Below are 20,651 nucleotides of genomic sequence, written 5' to 3'. Positions count from 1 at the left end.
GTTTTGCCAGATTCCTTCACTGGATATTTGTCTAGGGAGAAAGAGGGAAAGAGCAGCTGAATTTGCAAGGGCCAAGTTACCACTTCTACAGAGATCAGCATTTGCCAAGAACAAAAAAATAACCTGGCTAAATTGTCCACGTGGGATCTGTAGTTTGCATTATGTTGCTGTTATGTTTTGCTCCAGTTTAGTTTTGCAAAGTCAACACCACGAGAAAAATCAGGTTGAATTAAAGAAGCACACGAGCAGCACAGCAGATTGCAAAGGCTGACTTGGACATGCAGGGCCCCCCTCAAAGGCTCTTCCCTCCTTCAGATCCCACCCTCAGGATGGACCCAACACAAACCCAGCAGGGCTTTTTCAGGCTCACAGGAACACAACCCAGGATTTTCATGCAGGATCATGCCTGGGACACAGGGATGAGCACCTGTGCAGCCACACAGCCAGAGGACAGAAAGCCCCTGGGTGAGGGCCTGGGCTGACCTGGGGACACAGGGGCACCACCGGGGAGGTGGGACTGAGGAGCACTGAGGGACAAGGAACCCCAAGGTTCTCTTCAGCCACCCCCAAATCCCTCCACCGCCCTCCTCTCACCTTCTCTGGGCACAGCAGGAAAAAGTCTCCACCTGAAGCCTTCACTTGGCTCTTCCAGAACCTTCTGGAATCCCTCAGGTGCTAGGCCCCACCCCACCCCGCCCTCCCCTCAGGGGCCTCAGAGCACTCCCAGCTCCCCCAAGCAGCTTTAGGGCTTCAAAAGTGCCAAAATCTCCCAACGAACAGCACCTGAGTGGCCTCTCCTCCTCACCTGGCACTGAAACCCCTCACAGCACCTGACTTTCCCTCGTCTCCTCGTTAAATCCCTGAACCAATGCAGGTGGGAAAAGCAGGTTCCCTGCCCATGGTGGGGACTGGAACGAGATGGTCTCTAAGGTCCCTTCCAAGCCAACCCATTCCGTGGCATTCTGAAGGGGATCCACGGCCTGGGAAGGATCAAATCCCATCCGTGCTGCTGGAGCCGACAGGGCCTCACGGAACTCGGGCAATGTGCAGGCGACAAAGCCACACAACCGATGGCTTGCAGCTCCCACCCTGCCATGGTACAACCCCATTAGCACAGAGCCACAGTGGAAGAACTGCATTGTTCAATTCAGCCAGCAGTAAAAACCCTCTGCAGCCCCGTCCCTGCGGAATGCGTCATTTTAAGTCTGGAAACTTAGAACCTGTTAAGCAGGACAGGGCAGCTTGAGCCCACTCAAGTTCTACATTAAGTACAAGGAATTAAAAAAGAAATGTCAAAATAAATAGCACATGTTCAAGCCAGGCTCAACAAAAGCACTTTCGGAAGCTATTTCCAGTAGACAAGAGCTGACCTTCCCCTCATAAAATGCCACGGGGTATAAATAGAGCAGCCTCTCATGCCATTTGTCATGAAGCCTTATCGGCCTGCCCCAAGCACACTCCAACACCAGGACCCTCCTCTCACTGTGCCCAGAGCACCAATTACCCTGAACTGGAGCCAAAGCACCTATTTCTGCAAAATCACACAGCAAAACCAAAGCAGAACCAGAGCAAAGAACAAACCTTCCCACCTCCCTTCTGAGAAACATTTATTCTGCAAAGACACCCAGCACAGCTCCCCGTGCCCTCCCAACACCTCCCCGAGTTCTGGAGATGCTGATTATCACCAGCTCAAAGTCCTGAGCACTCACCAGTCACGCTGCAATCCCTGGTGGAGCCGCCACAGTGGACACAAACACAACTTGATGGAATTCAAAGGCAAATTTTAGCTTTCCAGAAGACAATGAACAGACAATGAGTTACTGTGCATCTCCCTCTCTGCAATTATCCCTTTGGAAGGCGCCTCTTGCCAGCTCTGGATCAGTTGTATTCAACATGATTGTACTGGCACAAACAACATCTCTTAGGAAAAACAATTCCCAAAAATGCAGCTGCTGGGGCATACACAGTGTGTTATACTGAGGCAGTAGAGCAGCAACGTGCCTCAAGGATGCAGAACTGGAACTGGACATGATGCTGGTGTTTGTGTATTAAAACCAAAATTATCTCAGAAAGGGAAAAAATAAAGCCAAGAAAAGACATGTTTGAACCAGACAAGGTGGCCACGCCAGCATCCCACACTATCCCAGATAAAAGTAACTCCTCTCCCACTAACAACAATCAAGAGACACATTCCACTTGCAGGCAAAACCTGGCTGCTGTAGTGTAGCTTGGTTTTATTTATGTCCACAAATATTTCAAAAAAATTACAAAATACTCAAATGGAGAGAACACAGAAGTCACGATTTCTGGGTTTCTACTCTGTTTACACTGTGTTATCCCATGGCAAACTACTCATATATACATTAAGCTTCAAGATATATATAAATGTAGCAGTCAGAATGTACACTCTGCTTTAACGGTGCAGTGAAACAAGCTCAACCATGACGACATAGAACAAGAGAGACGTTTCAAAAACACTAAAGCAAAATTTAAAAATTAACTTTCGGAACAGAGGAAAAATTAAGAGAGATTTCTTGAAAGAAAATCAGAAGGTCTGGGTTGTTTTTTAACAGGGCATCGAACACCGAGATGGCTTCAAGAGCCACTGCAGGTAAAGTTGTAGTTAATCATTGGGCTAAAATGGAAGAATTTCAGTGCTTATTTGCTGAATGATGTGAACAAAAAAACCTCCCATAAATTACTAGAATGCTCTTCTGGGAAAAAAAAAAATACATATCTGAATGAACAGCTTTAGAACAGACTGCAACTTCAGCTGAAAAATAAGGAATACAGAGAGGACCACTGGAGGGAATTAGCTTTTACTTTTTCTGAAGAACTATGGCTAAAAAACAGCAAGAGAAGGGTCAGAAGAAATGGCCAAAGTGGCTGAACTTCCCCAAACTCCCCAATTCCACGTGGTAAAAAAAAAAAAAAAAAAAAGGAGGGGAGAGATTGAACTGCAATGTGCCTAATGAGACCTTTAAAGCAAACTGAGGCACTCTGCTGAGCAGGCCCATCCTCCTGGCTGCTCAGCTGGGAGCAAAAACAAACCCTGTTCCCATAAGGAAACCTTTCACCCCATCACTGCCCACAGCCACGGATAAGGGCTTCACCTCCCTCAATTCTGGACTGACCTCATGGATCCCCACCTCAGAAACCTGACGTGTCCCTCCCAACACCTTCACCCAGAGTTAAACACAGCAGCTGGACTGATTCAACAGCACAGCAGGGCTTTAGCACTGAGAAATCTACAATGGAGGGCAGCAACAAGGGAAGAGCAGCTGAAAAATCCCCTGCTCTCCCCTCTACTCCTGCCTTAGTGGGCCTGGAACACACATTTTTAACTGGTGAATTGTCTGACAGCAGCTCTGGGCTGAGCAGCAGGAGGTGGACAAGCACTGTGCCTGTAGCTGATTAACTACAACTTTATCAGACGAGGCTCAGTACAGTCCTAGGACACAACCATCACACTGAACAGGCTACAACAGCAGAGAGCACTCGTGAGTGGAGAGAGAGGATGGGGGGAGTTGTGCACCAGCAGAAATAAATGACCAGCAGATTCAGATGTCCATTGGTCGCGTCACCCTCTGCTCCAGCAAAGAAAAACCGTGGCAAAACTGGGGGAAAAAATGTAAAAAACCTTCCTAGTAAGCAGAGCTGTCTCCATTAATGCTCACTGGCTCACTGTGTATTCCTCTCCTCTCCCCATCCAGGGAGTTACCCTGCAGGGACCGTGGTGCTGGGAGGCAGTAAATGTTACTGTCCCTGGATCCCGTTCATCCCAGAGCAGTCAGTTCCTGAGGTACAGAACACTGGTGGCAGTTAAACAGTTTTTGCTTATAAAACCCAAACTTAAACAGTCAAAGAGAAAAACAGACTGGTTTTTGCAACACAACTTTAAGAACACTGAGTTGCCAAGTACACCTTTCTTAAGAACTTATCAAACAGCAGGCCAGGAAAAGCACGTCCTCCAAAAGTATGCACATGCATACAAAGCTCTGGCTGCACTAGTCTGAGCCATGGAACAGCTTTAAAAAGAGATTTGTAGAAGAGATTATTTCTCTGAACTTTCTGCCCAAAGTCTAAGCCCAGTGTAGCTGGATTAAGTTTCAAAAGGTCACAGGAAAGAAGTGTTTTATGGCCACACTGAAAATGAACCGTTGAAGGCGGCATCAAAAGGGTCAGCGGGGTCCAAGGGACATCTGTGCTGCTGAGAAACCCAACTCAACAAAATCAGCTGCACAACAGAGAGATGGAACACAAACAAAAACCCCTGAACAACCAAACCAACCAAAAAACCAAGAACAGAAACAGTCATTTGCAACATTATCCCTGCAAATCCCTTTAATGCTTATTGTTGATATCAAACCAAATTTCAAGCTTTTACCCATTTGAAATTATTGATACCCATCATTCCCTTTAATTAAAGGGATAATTATATATATATTTTTTATTAAAAAATCAACTCTGTATTCTGTCAATACCAGGTAGGAATTCACAATTTGTGATGTTACTGAAAATCAAGATAAACGTTTCTGGAGTTTGTTTTGTTTTGTTTCTCCCCTCTACCCAAAAAAAGTTATTTACAGACTTAAAAAGCCATGCTGCAGAACTGAGCTCTCTTTAAAATTATGAAGATTTCCTACAATGTATTAAAATAAAAGTAGATTTTTTTATTATTATAGCACTTGGATTCAGAGCTTGTTATGTCACCTACTTGCAATCCTTGTTTTTTTTTTTAATTACCTATAGATGCATTGAGTGTCCCTTCACGCACAGTGACTTGTGTTGTGAACCTGATTCTAGCACCTACTGAAAACAAACTAGTAAGATAAGAAAAGGAAAAAAAAAAAAAAACAAGATTGCAGGAAGTTCTCTGAATATTCCACACAGTCCTGTATTTCCAATAGGCTTCTGAATACGTTTTCATGCAGGGAGACCCACACCAGTCTTGAGAAATCTTCTCTACAAATGAACACTATGCTGATAAGTCTCTACTTGTTGGGTGGTTGCTTCTGTTTTAAATATATAAAGAAATCTTTATAAGATATTCTTTTCCTTTTGTAGCTCTTCTTGTATGTAAAAATGTTCCACTCCTTCCCAAGGACTGGGGTTTCCATAGCCAGCGTTACAAATAAATAATTTATTACAACTGTTTGTCGCCTTCTTTTTTCAGTCGACTGCAAGAGAAAGAAAACTCATTTTAACACAACAAAAGAGGTGTCAGACACTTGGGAGACAGCTCTGCCCTCCTGCTCGCCTCTGCAGGAACAGGGGCTGCAGGTTGTGAGCTCTAAGCACCAGCCCCAGGCACTGCCCTGGCACGGGCACTGTCCCAGCACAGGGTACCCCCATATGTGAGCACGGTCACTGAACTCCTCCTGTTCTCCTCCATAAAGCTCTGCCCACCCTCCTCCACTGTTCTCATGGAAGAGGAAGAGATGTGGAAGCAGCAGCTGCAGCAAGTACCCCAATAAAAACCCCAATCAGAGGGGATTCTGCAAGAGGAGACTCAACCACTCTCATCTTGTGCCAGGAATTCAGACCTCGCTTCCCACCTGCCCAAATCAGGTCTCAGCACAGCTTCACCTGTAACTGCATCAGAGCTCAGCACACAGCAAGAAAGGTGAAAATTCAGAGGAAAAAAGAAGGAATGTGGAGAAATATGATGGAATTCCCAGGTCCCCAAAAGCCCTCTTTGCACTCTCACCTGTAATAATCTTCCTGACTGGGTAGGTGCCCACCGTGCATGTGAGGGTGCCCGTGCAACCACTGCTGCTCCATTGCCAGTCTTTGCAGCTCTGCAGACTGGGCGTGCATGGCCTGCAGCTGGTGGGCTGCTGACATGGGAGGTGGAATGGCACCAGGCAGATCCCGAGGGTAGGGAGTACCTGGGAGACAGGGACCACGTTTACACTCTTGTTTGTCCCAACAAACCACCACAACCACCTGAAGTCACAGCTCAGCTCCCCCCACCGAGAAATGCTAAACCCCACAGGAAAAGATGACATTTCAGATCAAAGCCAACCCCTGCAAAGGACCATAAAATGCTCTCACCAAAGACTGGATGTCGAAGCATTTCATGCTCGTGAGGTGGCTGCCCTAGCAATGGGTTGGGGATGGTCCCGGGTGGGTAGGGAAAACGTGCCAAGTGGGGTCCAGCTGCTAAAGGATCCACCAGTGGATGAACAGGTCCTGCTGAGCCTGAGAGAGAAGGAGAGAAAGCATCCATCAGCTGCCTGGGACTGCAGAGTAAGCGCCAGGGAAAGGAATACAAAGCCAAACAACTTCCTCAGCTGCTGCACAGCAGAAATGTGGGGTCATTCTAGCCTCTATTCTTCCCCAGAGACACACAGGTTACAACAGCCTTGAGCACCAGAGGAGCCACTTGGAGACACCCAAGAGCCCCTCACTGTATTTGAACCTGGCAAAGCACAAAGCCAAATTACTTCTCAAATACACACAGAGACTTGGCAGTGAACTGACCTGGCTGTGTCTGCACCAGCTTCTCTCTGGACTGGAACAATGTACAAGCCATGTTTTTGTCCAGAACGAGTACCAGGGGAGCACCTAGACTTACCTGCACAGAGGTGCTCAGTGGCTGACTTACCTGGCAACAGAATCCTTGGACAGACCTGTCCTGTGTCACATTTCCTCTGCTGTCAGGGAAGGTTTGCAAACCTGCCTCCAACTGAGCCCACCTGTGACTTCTGCAGTGAGCCTCAGCCCCTGTCCACAGCCAAGAGCTTCAGGAATGCTGATATCCAGCACTACCATCTCCTACCTGCAACCCCCCAGCCCTTAAGAAACTCACAGCACCCTGCTGATTTCCTTGCTGTGCAATCTGGCTTCTGCAACAGCAATCACATTCCCTCCAACTCCAAGAGAGAAGGCATCCCAGCACATTTAATGCACACTGCTCCAGGGCAAAGTATGCTACATTAGCTTGCACAAACTGCATTAGTAGCCAGACGCCAGAACCTGCATTTTAGGTACTCTGACTTTTTCCCCCCCTTACTTGGCAGGTGCAGCACCTGGTGCCTGGCTTGCCATGTTCTCTCCTGCCTGTCACCAGAAAATCTGAAAACTTCTGCTAAGTGCCTCATCTCCAGCACTCCAGACCTCTAGAGGAGTAACCATGTATCTTGCTTTAGAAATGAGCAGGCACAGACTCATTTCTGAGACTATGAATTATTACCACTGTAAGGTGCTGCCCTAGGACAGCAGCACTGAAAAAAACCAACCCACAACAAACCAGCAAACCTTTCACAGTGAGAGTCTGAACGAAGATCACTGTGGTGTTACCATCCTGCATCACTCCCACAAAAAGCACCTGCATTTCAGTTACCACACAACCACAACATGGACATGGAAAACAGGGCTTTAGCCATCTGAGTTCCAGGGTCAGAGTGGGCCTGTTCCGGGCAGACTAAACAGGGGGATGCTCCCTAGGGAAGTGCCCACCTGCCGGGGCTCACCTTGGTGTAGGGGGTCCTGCTGGTGTAGGTGTAGATGCGAGTGTATGTGTGAGTGTTGGTGGTGGTGGGGGGTGACGTTGAACATCTGCAGCCGCGCCAGGGGGTCGTTGGTGAGCGAGGCCATGCGCTCGGCGTGGATGCGCTCGGCCGCCAGCCTGTCCGGGTAGCTCATCTCCGGCCGCAGCTGCGGCCCCGCCAGCGCCAGTCTCTCTCTCTCCAGCGGGTTCAGCCCCGGGTGGAAGGAGGCGAAGGGGTGAGGCCCCGCCGTGGGTGGGATAGTCAGTGCCCCGTGCCTGGCGAAATGCTCCATGGGGTTGGTGGCCGGGTGCAGCGCGTCCAGCTCCGGGGGCTTCACCTCAAAGCCGGGCTTCATCCTCTCCCTCAGCTCCCGCTCGCGGATCTCGCGCTCGCGGATCTCGCGCTCGCGCAGCTCCCGCTCGCGGATGGCGGGATCCACGTTGTAGAGGCCGGGCATGTGGTAGGCCAGCAGCGGATCCGTGGGGTTGAGGGGCACGAAGAAGGGGTGGTTGCGGTTGGTCGGGGACATGACGTGGGGCCGCGCGTACTCGCTCAGCGTCCGTAGCGCCGGCGTGTCCGGCCCGATGTAGGGGGGCACCGCCGCGATGGTGGTCGGGGGGGGCTCGAAGGAAGGCCTCATGTGGGCTGGCCCGCTGAGCTGGGACTCGCCGAGACGGCCCTCGTGGGAGGAGCTGGACACCTTCTGCTGCACACAACAGGGAGAGATCTCAGTTCAGCACACTCGCCTTAGAGCACCTCAGACGCACACACACCTTCCCCCTCTGTCTCCAGCCCCTCTTCAGGAGACAGCACTCGTGGGCCTGCACCGTAGTGCAAGGGACACAAGGGCATTCATTGTATCTGCACAGTGTTCTCCTACTGCAAGTTAAATGTCAACACTTGGCCTAGTTGTCCCCAGCTGCTCTGGCTTCCCACACAACCAGACCAGGGGCAGAAACTCTGCATTTCCTTTTAAGAGAAGACAGCCCCAGGATGGTTGGGAGGTGCTCAGAACACACACACAGCTCCATGCTCAGAGACCCCTGACTGGACAGGATTGAAGTGCTCCTGGGGATCTGCATCCTGCAGTCACCATCCAGATCAGATCCAGCCATCAATTCCCTTACCCAGCTCTGAACCAGAACCGAACCTACCGCAGCTCTTTCTGCTTCTCTCTCACGCTCACGCTCCCTCTCTCTTTCCTTCTCCTTTTCTTTTTCTCTTTCCCTCTCTTCCCTGGCTTTCTGCTCTGCTTCCCTTTTGGCCTTTTCGATGGCCTCTTCTCTCTTCTTGGCCAGTTTGGATCCTGCCAGAGGCATGAAGTACAGGTCTGCCCTGGAGCACGAATTGTAGCCACGGTCCAGGTGCTTGTAGAACCTGAAAGGAACACGAGAGAAAGAACTCAGCCCTGGGAAAGGTGCAAGAGTCTGGGGATGTGGGAGCTGTATGTCCAAAATAAAAAATACCACTCTACCCTTAGACCAAACACTACCAGCTTCCCTGAAAGCCAGGAGAACATTAATTGTACCATACTGGTCCACAGATAGTGGAGTATAAAAACAGGGAAAGCAGAGCACCGATGAAAGCTCCATACCTGGCTGACTGACTGGCGTGACTCGGGACATCCACCACCGTGGGCTCTGGGGATGGACTCCGGGGTGGAGGTGGAGGGCTCTCCGGCTCCTCAGCTTCATCTGGGACCTCCTCCTTGATCTGGATGGGTGGCAGCGTGCAGGCTGTCACCACGGGCACTGTCCCACTAGAAGCTGCTGACGTGGAGATGGGAGTCTGAAGAGGGATGCCAGGCACGGTGGGCGGCGTGGAAGTGGAGGGGCACGAAGGAGGCGTGATGGAAGGGGGGCCCCCGGGCACAAAGGGGTGCTGAGAGAAGGGGGGCTGGGAGGATACCTGATGGAGTCCAGAGGGGGGGTGGCTAGCAGGAGGGGGAAGGCTCTGGCTCTGGGTCAGAACAGGAGGCTGGGCTTGCGAGGACTGCAGTGGTTGGCTTTGAGGCATCAGCTGCAGGGGAGGAGGGTGTGCAGATGGAGGATGGTGAGTTGAGAGGGAGCTTAGAGGCTTCAGAGCGGGCGGTGGAGGCAAGTTGGAGTTCATGGAGAACGGAGATGGGCCAGAGAGATGGGGAGGGTGCTTGTGGGCCGGAGCAGTGGGGAGCTGCGGGATGGGGGTGGTAGGGGGAGGTTTGATGTGAGGCATGGCCATGGGGGCGGGGGGCAGCGGCTGCTCCCGCGGAGGCTGCGCCTGCTGCAGCGAGGTCGTGGTGGGCAGGACGGGCTGCGTCACCTGCAGAGCCGAGTGCGAGTGAGACGGGGCTTGTGTCTGGAGGGGCACCTGAGACTGAGCTGACTGAGCGGGCAGGGAGAAGGGCTGGGCAGGGCCGGGATGGGGCAGCAGGGGCTGCGCCTGCAGGCTGTGAGGGGCAGGCTGGGCCTGGCCGTGCAGCGGGGGCTGCGCGTGGGGCTGTGCCGGGGCCGGCGGCGGCTGGCTCTGGGACACGCTCAGGGGCTGCAGGGGTGGGTGGGGCGACGGGAGCCTCTGCGGGTGCAGAGCAGGGGCCTGCTGGATGTGCGAGTGAGGAGCGGCGGGGGCGGGGGGCTGGGGCTGGCCCGAGGGCTGGGGCGCTGGCGGTGACACCTGTGCGGGGGCTGGGGCAGCGCTGGACGTGGGCGGCAGCGGGGCCGGCGCCGGCGGCGTGGGAGCGGCGGCCTGGGCAGAGCCGCTCGGGGCCTGCAGCACCTGGGGCTGCGCCTGCAGCACTTGCTGCTGAGCCGAGGAATCCGAGTCGCTCTCATTGTCCTGGGGGCTGGGGATGCTGGGGGACGTGCTCCGGTTGTCCTGGTCGATGTCCTTGGGGTCACTGCTCCCCTCGTCGTTGACGCTGCGGCTGTCGGAGCTCTCGCCTTCGCCCTCTCCCTCCGAGGGCGAGTTTGGCCTGCTGATCTCCTGTGGGGAGAAGCAACAGTGACCACTGCGCCCAGGAAAAGCGCTGCAAGACATTCCCAGTGTGCCACGGATGGGATCAATCACACGTGCTGTGCAGACACAGCTGCAGGCACTCTTTGAACCCCACAGGGCCTCTACAAGCACAGGAACACAAATATCCAAGGGAGGTGCACAGACAGCAGAGCCAGGATCCTTTCCAATGTGCCCAGGGGCAACAGGAACAAACTGAAATACAGAGTCCTGCTGAACACAGCAAAACACTTCTTCACTATGAGGGTCACCAGCAATGGAAAAGATTTGTCCTGTGACAATTCCAGTGGTGGTCTTCTAACTTGTCACAGAAGACAAAAACCCAAATTTAAATTAAAAAAAAACGTGGAGGAAGGAGGTGGAAAATAATCCAAGTGTACTCCTATACGGTTGGTATTGATAGCAAAAGGAAGAAAACCAGCTTCTGGACTTACCCCGTGTATCACTCCACCGTTTTCAGCAGAAGGAACACATTGTAACATTGGTCGCTTTCCAGCCACAGATTAAGTTACAATTTGCTGTGGCTTATATTGATTTCGTGTTTTTGGTTTGTTACCCCCTCCCCATCTCAAACCATTCTCCTAAGAGGAAATACTCCTCCGTGGGACTCACTTGAGTTTTGGATTTTTTGGCATTGGACCTGTCAGGTTCTTCCGTGTCGGATGCTGCCTTTTCCCGCTGCCTCTTGGAGTTCTTGAGAGGAGAAGACACCTCTTCTTTTATCTTCTGCCACAAAGGACACAGAACACAACAGTTGCCGGTAGTGTAAATGCAAAAGAAAATTGAGTGTATGCCAGTGCCACTGTATTTAACACATAAATTAAGGAGCAGGAGAACTCTGGAGTTGACATAGTATTTAAAAGCAATCAAATACACATCAAACTAGTAGGAAAAAGAAAGAGTGAATAAAGCATTCATCATCTCAAGGGATATTTTAAACAGAGCTGTGCAGGACCAAACCCCATCAGGAACTCACAGCAGATCAACTGGGTCAGGTAACCCTTCTAACAGAGACCAACACCAGTTATTAACTGGTGCAGGACGGAGCAAGAATTTCTGCAGGAGACAGGATAAGACTCTTTCTGCTACATTAAAGTCTTGCTCTACTCTTGATATTTTGAGAGGAATATTTTTAGATCCCCTCAGATACTGGGCTAACAGGGAATAGCTATTCTGAGATTACTACCTTCTCCCATGGCCTGGAACAGCTCAGTGCGTCACATAATTACCTAACTTCAAATTCTGCCAAGTTTTCAGTTTTATAATGTGAAAACTTGCTCCATACTCCAGTTTTGACATTTTTAAAAAAAATATTTATTTTTAATTTGCAACTTTTCAATTCACACTGCTTAATGGTAAGCCTTCCTGCTTCATGTGGCTTTGCTTCTTTAGAACTCTCTTGGAAAGGCATTTAATTCATTTAAACAGACTCAACTGTCAGCTTGCTCTGAACAATCAAGCAAATACACCTCCAGAAAAACAGTAGCAGAAGTAGACTCAATTACTAAATGTTCATACTCCTTTGTAAACAAAGATTAAGTACTACTTTAAAAAAAATCCCCAAAACTGTCTACTTGTCTCAAACACAGCATTTCTGATCTGCATTACTCCCCTGAGCTTAACGCTTGCATTTGCATCCGAAATGGAGGGATTACTTTCTTGTGAGAGCAGTAAGGTTATGTGGGGCTGCTTGAGAGGTTTGATCACTCACACCCCTCCCTGGGGTGACACCACTCCACTCCTGCCTTATCCACACACAAAGGACTTTCCAGGTCACGGAGAGATTCCCTGTGATCTGCACTTGGTGACCTGCCCGAGAGGCCTCGGGTGTGCAGCCCCGACCAGGAGAGCCCGGTGGGAAGGCGTTACCTTGGTGGATTTCTTCACGGACTCTGCCTTGCTGTCGTTGCTGGAGGTGCTGGCGGCGCTGGGCGAGTTGCGGCCGCTGGAGCGAACGTCCTCGGCGATGGGGGAGGCCCGGCCATCGGGGCTGGCTGCCTGCTTCTTCCTGCCACTGCGTAGGGTCGACATCTGCGGGGAAAGCACAGCCGGGTCAGCACTGCCCAGCCTCTCCGAGGGCTCTGCCTCGGCAGGGGCACAGATAACACACCCCTGGAAGAGCCTGACAGCAAAAACCTGGAGCATTTCACGTTGTTACACTTCTTCCTTCAAAGCTCAACTGGACTCAAATGTAAAAGGAGGCAAACCCGTAATCCGTCTACTCAAAAACATTAAGCGCTGATTATTTAATTAGCAGTGTCTGTTAGAAATGGCATTAGGAAAATGTTCCAATACACAGCACACACACAAGAGTGCATGAGGCAGGAGGACCCCCATGTTCCATCAGAAACAGTCCAGCTGTTGGCATTCAAGCAGCCAAGGCCAGGGTCTAAACCCCCAGCTCCACTGTGCTCCTCCTATGCAATAAGGCATCAGTAAAGTGCATTTCAAAAATTAATGCTGTTTCCCTGCCATTTTGGCAGTTTTTTTGACGACTGGCTACCAAAAAAAGCAATGGACCCAACACTCCCCAGGAGTGGAGCCTCATGAGATATTTAGAATCAATGGTCACATCATCATGATCAGAAAGATAAGAGCGGGAAGGGCAAGGAAAGAAATCTATCTGCTGTGTTCTATCAGCTAAACCCAACTCAAAGATAAATCACCCAGAGCTGCTGTGAGAGCCCTCACAAGTGCTGTGCTCCCAGGAAGGCTCCCGGTGCCTCACCCGAGCAAGAATGCAGTGAGGCAGAGCACACCGACCACAAAGGCAAAACAGAGCTCTCTGTAGGGAAGAGGCTTTAACTCCAGTAACATGAGGAGACCACATGAACAGCATCTAATCTTTTAGAACTCTTCCCAAGAGCGTAACTCTGACAGGACGCAGCTGCAAGGAGGGCACACACCAGCACAGGATGTGTCACGCACTGTCAGTGCCCCCTTATGCTGATAGCCCACTGCCAGTCACTACAGAGAAGTAACACAGTTTACAGAGACATTCCATCTCCTTTCTCCAGAGAAAGCCTCAGCAAAGCTCACCCTGGCACACACAAATGCAGCAGGAGCAGGCACAGCCCATGGCAAACCAGCCACTTTAGGGGTCTGGCTCCTTTCCCCCTCTGCATTAAAGAGGGTTAAACCCACCGAGCCTCGACTCCGCCGTGTCCTCATGCTATGCTTCCCACTGAGTCCATCATCTTCCTCTTTCACAGGCTTGAACATAAAGGGTGGGGGGTCCACGGGCTTCTCGATGGGCGGCAGCTCCCCGTATTTCTTGAAGTGAATCCGACAATCCGTGCACAGCAAAATGTTCTCTCGGCCGCCGTGGTGCCAGTCCTTGGAGGCTTGGGGCAGGGAAAGCAACAGCTCAGCAACTCACAGAGTACCCCAGCCCCAGCACAAACACACTGAATTATTAAAAAAGGTACAGCTACAAAAGCAGCTGCTTTTCTACGGGTAACAAAGTTGGAGATGTTTCTGGAAAACTTTGTCCTGTTCCAGTGCACATCCTCAATGCTCAATTTGCAAACTATGGTTGTTTGCTTAAGAAACTACAGTTTTGAGGCACAGAAAGAAGCCTTATCTGCTCTACTGGGGAGCTAACAGGCAGCTGTTGTTCTCCAAAGCTGTGGTTTCTGCAAGAGAACTGAGCTCTGAACCTCTTACTTCCTTCCCCATTCTGGGGCTCCCATTTCCATCTGTGCACATGCCCAAACATCAGAGAACCTTCAGGAACAGCCACAGGAAGGGGGCTGATGCACAGCAGGTTTGGTGCAGCATAAGGAAGTTTTGTGTGTGACAGTCGCAGCCCAACGCCGATCCATTATGTCACAAATTGATTACATAGATTATGGATTATGCAGATTTATTCCTGTATAAACGTCTACCTCAGGGTTCTCCTTTGTCGCTGCAGTATTAATTTGCAATGGCAAAGCCTGATTAACTCTGTTAGGAACGCTGCATATTTTAGCTGATTCACCCCCACACTGCTGTGAACAGCTGTACCAGCACAGGAGCTGCTCCTGCTGGCTGAACCCAGCCCCCCAGGCAGCAGCAGAGGGGAGAAGCCAGCAGGGACTGGGACATACTGGTGGTGAAGCAGTGGCGGCAGGCGTAGCCCTTCAGCTCCTGCTCGCTGTCCTCGCTGTCAAAGTCATCTTCGCTGGCCGAGCTCAGGTCCACTGAGGGTGGGAAGGACAACAGAGAAAGAGGAAAATGGAAAATAAACACTCAGCAGAATTTCCTATTTCCTCCTACTTGGCTAAAACAACCATTAAGTCAAACAGATTGTGACTCCCTACACCCACCCTGCCTTGCATGGCCGTTATTTCCGATTTTTCAAACTGAGCAAGACCAGACCTCATCACTCTGCAGGTTAAAGGAGGATTCCAGGAATGTGCCATGGGACACAACTCCTGGAATGTCTGATTCAGCACATGGTACATTTTCCAGGTAAGCTGCCACTCAAATACTATCCACGGTGAGTTCAGGAGGCTGTGTTCCCAACCCACAATCTTCAAGAGAAAAGAGGTTTATCTCTAGAACCTGATCAAATTTAAAATCAAATATTCTATATTCAAAACCTACTCTACAAGATTCCATGAACAGGTCCTGTAGTTTTTGGTTTTTGTTTTGTTACCCAGCAGCAGAGGTGTTTGTGGGTGGAGGAATCAATGCTCACATACAATGGGCCTGTTTGAAAAACATGCTGTGATTCTTTTGGATGAGAGGCACTGCAGGATAACACCAGCTTCCCAATCCTTACTGCAGGGCTCCAAGTTTTACCCGTGGCAAACTCACATTGCAAAAATGTCATGTTTTGAAGAAGAAGAGGATATGCAAAGGGTCCCCTTCCTTTGTGGGAAATTACACATCTGATTACACATCTGTGAGCTCAAAAGCAGCATCTAAACCACTGAAAATACGCAGCCATCACAAAAACTGTATCTTATCTTCTGAACACCTCAGGAGTAAATACTTCCCCTCTGAGAGGCACAGCATTTTTCTAGTCCCACCACTATAAATTCACGATGTAACAGGGCTATAATTTGTCACAAGCAGGAAGCCCTCTGGCTTCTTCTGTTCGAATCTTTAATTAGAAGAGAAGTCCTTGATGCAGGAATACTGTTTTTCTAAAGGCTCCAAGAGGATGTTTTGTACATGCAGGTTAGAGTTTATGATTAAAGCTTACAGATTCCACAGTACTTGCCATCAGCCTTTGTCAGTAACTCGTTACCCTTCAAATTAACACAGGGTTACATTTAATAGCTACCACTGCCATAATTCCTACATTAATACTTGTAGGTGTTCAAACCCTGACTGCAGAACTGACCCCAGGCTAGCCCTTGCTTTCTTTTGCTAAATGGGTTTTTATTCTCATCCTGCAGTCGGATCCATAAGGATGGGTCCTCCCAGCCACCAGCTCTCACAAGCTGAGTATCTTGGGTTGAGCTGTGGAGTCCAGATCCTCGCTCCTTGTGCACACAGAGATCAGCACTAAATCCTACCAGTTCAGCAGGGAAAAGCTCCAAGGCCTTTCCTACGCCCTCCCTTCTCCCCTGGCCAGAACTGCGTGTCCTGCCTGCTCACCACATCCTCCACCTGCCCACGTTCATTTTCACATCTGCCAATCTCTGCCTTCCACAGCCCCTTTTCTTTATGAGGCACGTGGATTTAGAAAGACTTAAAAGCCTTAAACCTCACACAAAGTAACAAACCTTTCTCATATGGACAAAGGTTTCTATCTCCATATGGACCCTGTGCAATGCAGCAAGGCACTGGTTTGGGGAATTGCTCTTGGTTTAGACACTTCTGCTCCAGGCAAGGCCAGTGCTCTTCCAAGAGTCCCTAAGGCTGCAGCACAGTCTGAGGTCCAGCAGAAGGAAGGGGTCACCCAGAAGGATGGAAGGGACTTCCTTCCAAAGGGATGGAGGACTTCCTTCTTTCTGTGTTTTTTATTTCCCATTACTGTAACAAGCCTGGAGAAATTATAACACAACACCAAGAAAAGAGTAGGGAAATCCAATCCCAGGGCTGTATTTCCATCCTTACAGGATGCTTTTATGTTTAAGGACCGCACAAAGGTGATCAAAGCCACCTTCCACGTTCCAGCAGACGGTGCAGGACCGGGAGAGGGCAGCTGCCTGAACCCCATTTCCTTGCTGTCCCCTCGGAGGTGCAGCACCATTCCATCACTGCTGCTCCCTGCATCTGAACAAAGATAAATGCTCTGCTTTCAGCCTGCACTCACAGAATTCACTGGAGGGGGGCCTGGAGGGAGTGTTGACCGGGGTGGAGGCGGTGCGGGTTTTGATCCTGCGGAACACGGCCTGCCGCCGGTGCCGCCGGTGCGCGCGCGAGCTCGCGGCCTCGGGGGTTTTCTTCCAGTAGTAATAGAAGGTGATCAGTTCTCCCTGCAAACACAGAAGGAGCATGTTAGAGGGACATGCAAATCTGACTCGTCAGCTTTCTGCCTTCCCCTGTCTCTCTGTATGCACACATGGATTTTTCTAGGAAGAATCGTGACGTATTTCAGCCAGAAAAGAGAATGATTTAGGTAAGACACACAAAAATCCCTCGTTATGCTTTGCTCCCTTTTGCAGAGGAGGGAAAGAAGTAAATAAAAGCTTTTTCACTCCTCCCGTAGGAAAGGAAAGAGGTTGGGAAGCACCAGTAGCCAGCCTCCACCTGGATGCTGCTGGTGCCAGTGCTTCGGAAGAGGGTGCCCTTGTGTCACTGTCAGCATCCTGTGACACCTCTGCTCCTCAGCTCTGCTGAGCTCTGGGAACAATCACCCCAAACCTGCCACAACTCCTGCTGTTCACGGAGAGAACAAGGCTCAACCCAAACAGACTCTGCCATTTTGTCAACCTACATTCCACAGACAGGTATTTTTCAATATTCTTGTGTAAGGAGCTGAAAGTTTGAGTAAAAACATGTTCAACAGCAAGTCTATAACTGTAACACAACCCTACCATACTAAATCGTGTTTTAATTTGAATATATATACCCACATCTAAATTAATTAAGCAGTTAAAAGAGCACACCTAGAGAAATGAGTGATAATTTCACAGCATAATGAATCTGGCTTACATTCAAGAAGTGGAGCAGCTGCCATTCAAACCTGCGGATGCGATGCTGAACCAAAGAACAGCATGTGGTTTTAATCTCTTCTCTTACTTTGAAACCCCATCATTTCCTGGCGACTTGTCTGCCTCTAAGGTAAAAGGTGTTGTTGCTTTCAAGTTGCAAGAGAAAAATGGAGAAGTTCTAACCAGCCCCTTGAAAAAAATCAACATCAGAACAAACATACCTGAATTGCCCACAAAAAGGGTTTCTTTGAACTGTGTTTTATGTGATCAAATAACCTCAGCCTGCTGCCTCCGTGGGGAAATCCTTCAGCCCCTGCTCCGGGCAGAGCAGGAGTTAACTCCAATTACGACCCTGCCTGAATCCAAACCCTCCCCAGGGCCCCAAACAAGCAATTACAGCCACAACCAATACCTGCTCCACTGAAACACTCCAAAGACAAAGGGAGGATGTTGTTCTAGACATTAACTGCTGACATTTAAGACACTTAAGAATTTTACCAGTGCCTAATTTAAAAATAGAAACCCCAGAAGAAAGAACACAACCACAACCGCAAGGGTGATTTCTGGCAACAGGCAGAACAGACCATTTTTAATCTGTGCTGCCACAGACTGGGATGATGCTACTGATCCCCACCGTGGACCTGAACTATGTCTGTGTATTATACATTAAAATAACATCTATTCAGAGTGATGGTTGGTGAGGAGGAGCAAGTGGGCAAAACATTACCTACAATTCTTGATTCGGAAGGACAAAAGCCCTACTAAAAATATCTAAAATGTGTTTCCTGAAGAGAATCTGAAACTGGCTGGTGATGAGCAGCCAAGCCACGGCAGACTGGGCAGAACAGGGAGTTCTTAGCCCGGCACCCTGCTCTGCTCCTGCCTGTTCCCTGCACGTGTTTGCTTTAGAAATACCATTTCCCTGAGCCCATTAAGTGGGCTCAAAGTCCACCCAGCCCAACTGTTTGTCCACCTGGGGATATGCCCGTGCCAGGAGCCAGGCTGGGCTCTGCAGGGAGGCTTTTGCTCTGCACAGGCAGAAAGTCTCTTGCAAATGAAACCAGTCATTTTTTACCTATAAATTCATTTGTATCAAATCTGAGGTGTCAGCACCAAGGAGCAAGCCAGTAAATCCCATGTCTTTATGTCAGTGAATTAATGCGTCCTCTGACACACAGCAACAGCAGAGTACAAACCAATCTGTTCTCCTCCCATCATAAAATAGGGAATGGGAACCTATTAGAGCTCCACTTATACACTGCAAAGCCATCAGGTCCCAAGGGAAGTTTAACAACTTCTACATGCAGTATATCATAGACCAAACTTTAAAAAAGAAGTGGTGTATATTTATAGAAAATGCCAACCTCATGACCATAAGGCTTTTTTCCCCCGAGACTCGCTCAGAAGTGCAGTCACAATTGCACACAGATAAAGATGAAGTCAAAGTCTATTTATTCAACAACCAGTTTCAGCCCAGCTATGGAATCTGGACAGATTAAAGGACTAAAGAATATTCTGTACTTCCAATTCACGGTCAGACTGCACAAGTACAGCACTCAGCCAAGGACTCTGGGAGAAAGAGAGAAGTCGGGGGGGAGCACACACAGAACGACACATTACACACGGGTATCCCACTGAAAGAATTCCATGCGAGATCTCAGCAGCCACCTGGCTCTCCAGGATGCCACTGTCTGCCCGAGGGATTAACTGCTGGATGGGTTTGGCCCGGCAGGATCAGCCCCACCATCCTGGTGGCTGCATGGGTGGCACAAGCTGGAGCACAAAGGACTAAGTCAGGCAAGCTTTGGTTCTCCAAACAGGGAGCAAAAACAGCTTCCAGCCTCACTGCAAGGAAGTCAAATGAGCTTTAATCAAACATGCACAGTGCGTGCTGCTGAAAGCCAGGGCACATAAATTCAGGAACAAAAGCTGCTGCAGAAATCAATAGCCTCCTGAAACATTAACACAGGCCAGCATTGATCAAAGGCCCTGGGACAAAAGGCTGCCTTGCAAATTAGCTGCTGGTTTTGCTTGCAAGCAAACAGAGAAGCATGAACGCTCTGACATGAATGGCCTGTAATGATCATTTTGTTCCCGGTGATCTCACCTCACCTCACCACAAGGTCTCGCAGTCAGCACATCCCACATCCCTGAGCTGCGGCTGCCGGCAGCGCCAGGCTGGGGAGGGCTGGGGCAGCTGCTCCAAAGCTCCTTTTGTGGGTACCAGGTCATCATGCAGGGCCAGCCCTGCCCTGCCAGCCTGCGAACACACACACTGTCCTTCTCCTCTGAGCGTCCTGTGCAGGCTGGGTATATGCTAAAGCACAAGTTAAAGCAGCCCGAGCCATCCCTCGTGTCACCACTGGACTGGCTCAGCTTATAGGGGAGTGACACCCCGCTAACGAGATGTAATTTATTCCTTAATTAGGAAGGGTGAGCCCTCTAGGGTGACTGTACTGTGCTGCATCCATGGAAGATGCTGTGAGTGCCCCCAGACCAACTCCACCAAGAACCAGCTTTTTCTTTTCCACCGGTGTGGGGAGAAGATTCCCTTCCCTTCCAGATTCATGGCTCCCTTCCTGTTCATAGCACTTGATACACCACCGCCTCTTTTTTCCTGCACACACAACTCCATGTTTCCATGTCAACATCTGATTAACTGTCCCAAACACATATAAAGCAAAATTATTCAGGCTTTTAACGCCACATTTCTTTGAGAACACCTACATTCCCAAGTTTCACAAGGCAGAGGGGATTATGTTCCTCACTAAAAACACCAGCTCAGCTTTCACCAGTTCTGAAATACATTCCGAGCTCACGACTCAAGTCTCCTGCCTCCTCCTGCCAAGGCCATTTCACCCCATGTTGTAGGTGAATATAAAAAAGTCACACTTCATCTCCTTTTAGCTCAGCTCTGGGGATTATTTTTGCAGAGGAAGATGTGGCTCAGATCCCTCTTGCAGGAGCCCACAGCGGGGAGCTTTCTCTGCAATTCCGAGCTGACACCTGGAGTGCTCCCAGCCCTCACCCTGCCCAAGCCAGCCCTGCTGCATGAGCAGGGGACTGTCCTTGC

The 20,651-nt window shown here is 49.9% G+C and overlaps 1 protein-coding gene across 3 annotated transcripts in view; it reads right to left on the bottom strand.

Annotated features, from left to right (window-relative positions):
* Positions 1–2,217: 2,217 nt before the first annotated feature.
* RERE (arginine-glutamic acid dipeptide repeats) overlaps positions 2,218–20,651 on the bottom strand; it is a 119,000-nt gene continuing 100,566 nt past the window's right edge. Inside the window, exons 11-21 of one of the 3 annotated variants that reach the window (XM_082295535.1) lie at positions 16,738–16,900; positions 14,576–14,668; positions 13,632–13,831; positions 12,357–12,518; positions 11,100–11,210; positions 9,091–10,457; positions 8,651–8,873; positions 7,479–8,202; positions 6,058–6,204; positions 5,711–5,891; positions 2,218–5,180 (exon numbers count right to left, since the gene is read on the bottom strand). In XM_082295535.1, the coding sequence (XP_082151661.1) occupies positions 5,147–5,180; positions 5,711–5,891; positions 6,058–6,204; positions 7,479–8,202; positions 8,651–8,873; positions 9,091–10,457; positions 11,100–11,210; positions 12,357–12,518; positions 13,632–13,831; positions 14,576–14,668; positions 16,738–16,900 (3,405 nt within the window). In that variant the 3' untranslated portion in view covers positions 2,218–5,146. Of the gene's footprint in view, positions 5,181–5,710; positions 5,892–6,057; positions 6,205–7,478; positions 8,203–8,650; positions 8,874–9,090; positions 10,458–11,099; positions 11,214–12,356; positions 12,519–13,631; positions 13,832–14,575; positions 14,669–16,737; positions 16,901–20,651 lie in introns of all 3 variants that reach the window. The other 2 variants (XM_082295534.1, XM_082295533.1) reach the window with 2 other exon arrangements.

The sequence above is a fragment of the Coloeus monedula genome (assembly GCF_965178545.1).
Source record: "Coloeus monedula genome assembly, chromosome: 22".
NCBI lineage: Eukaryota > Metazoa > Chordata > Aves > Passeriformes > Corvidae > Coloeus > Coloeus monedula.
Note: the sequence above shows the minus strand (reverse complement) of the source record. Positions and strands in the feature narration are given on the sequence as shown.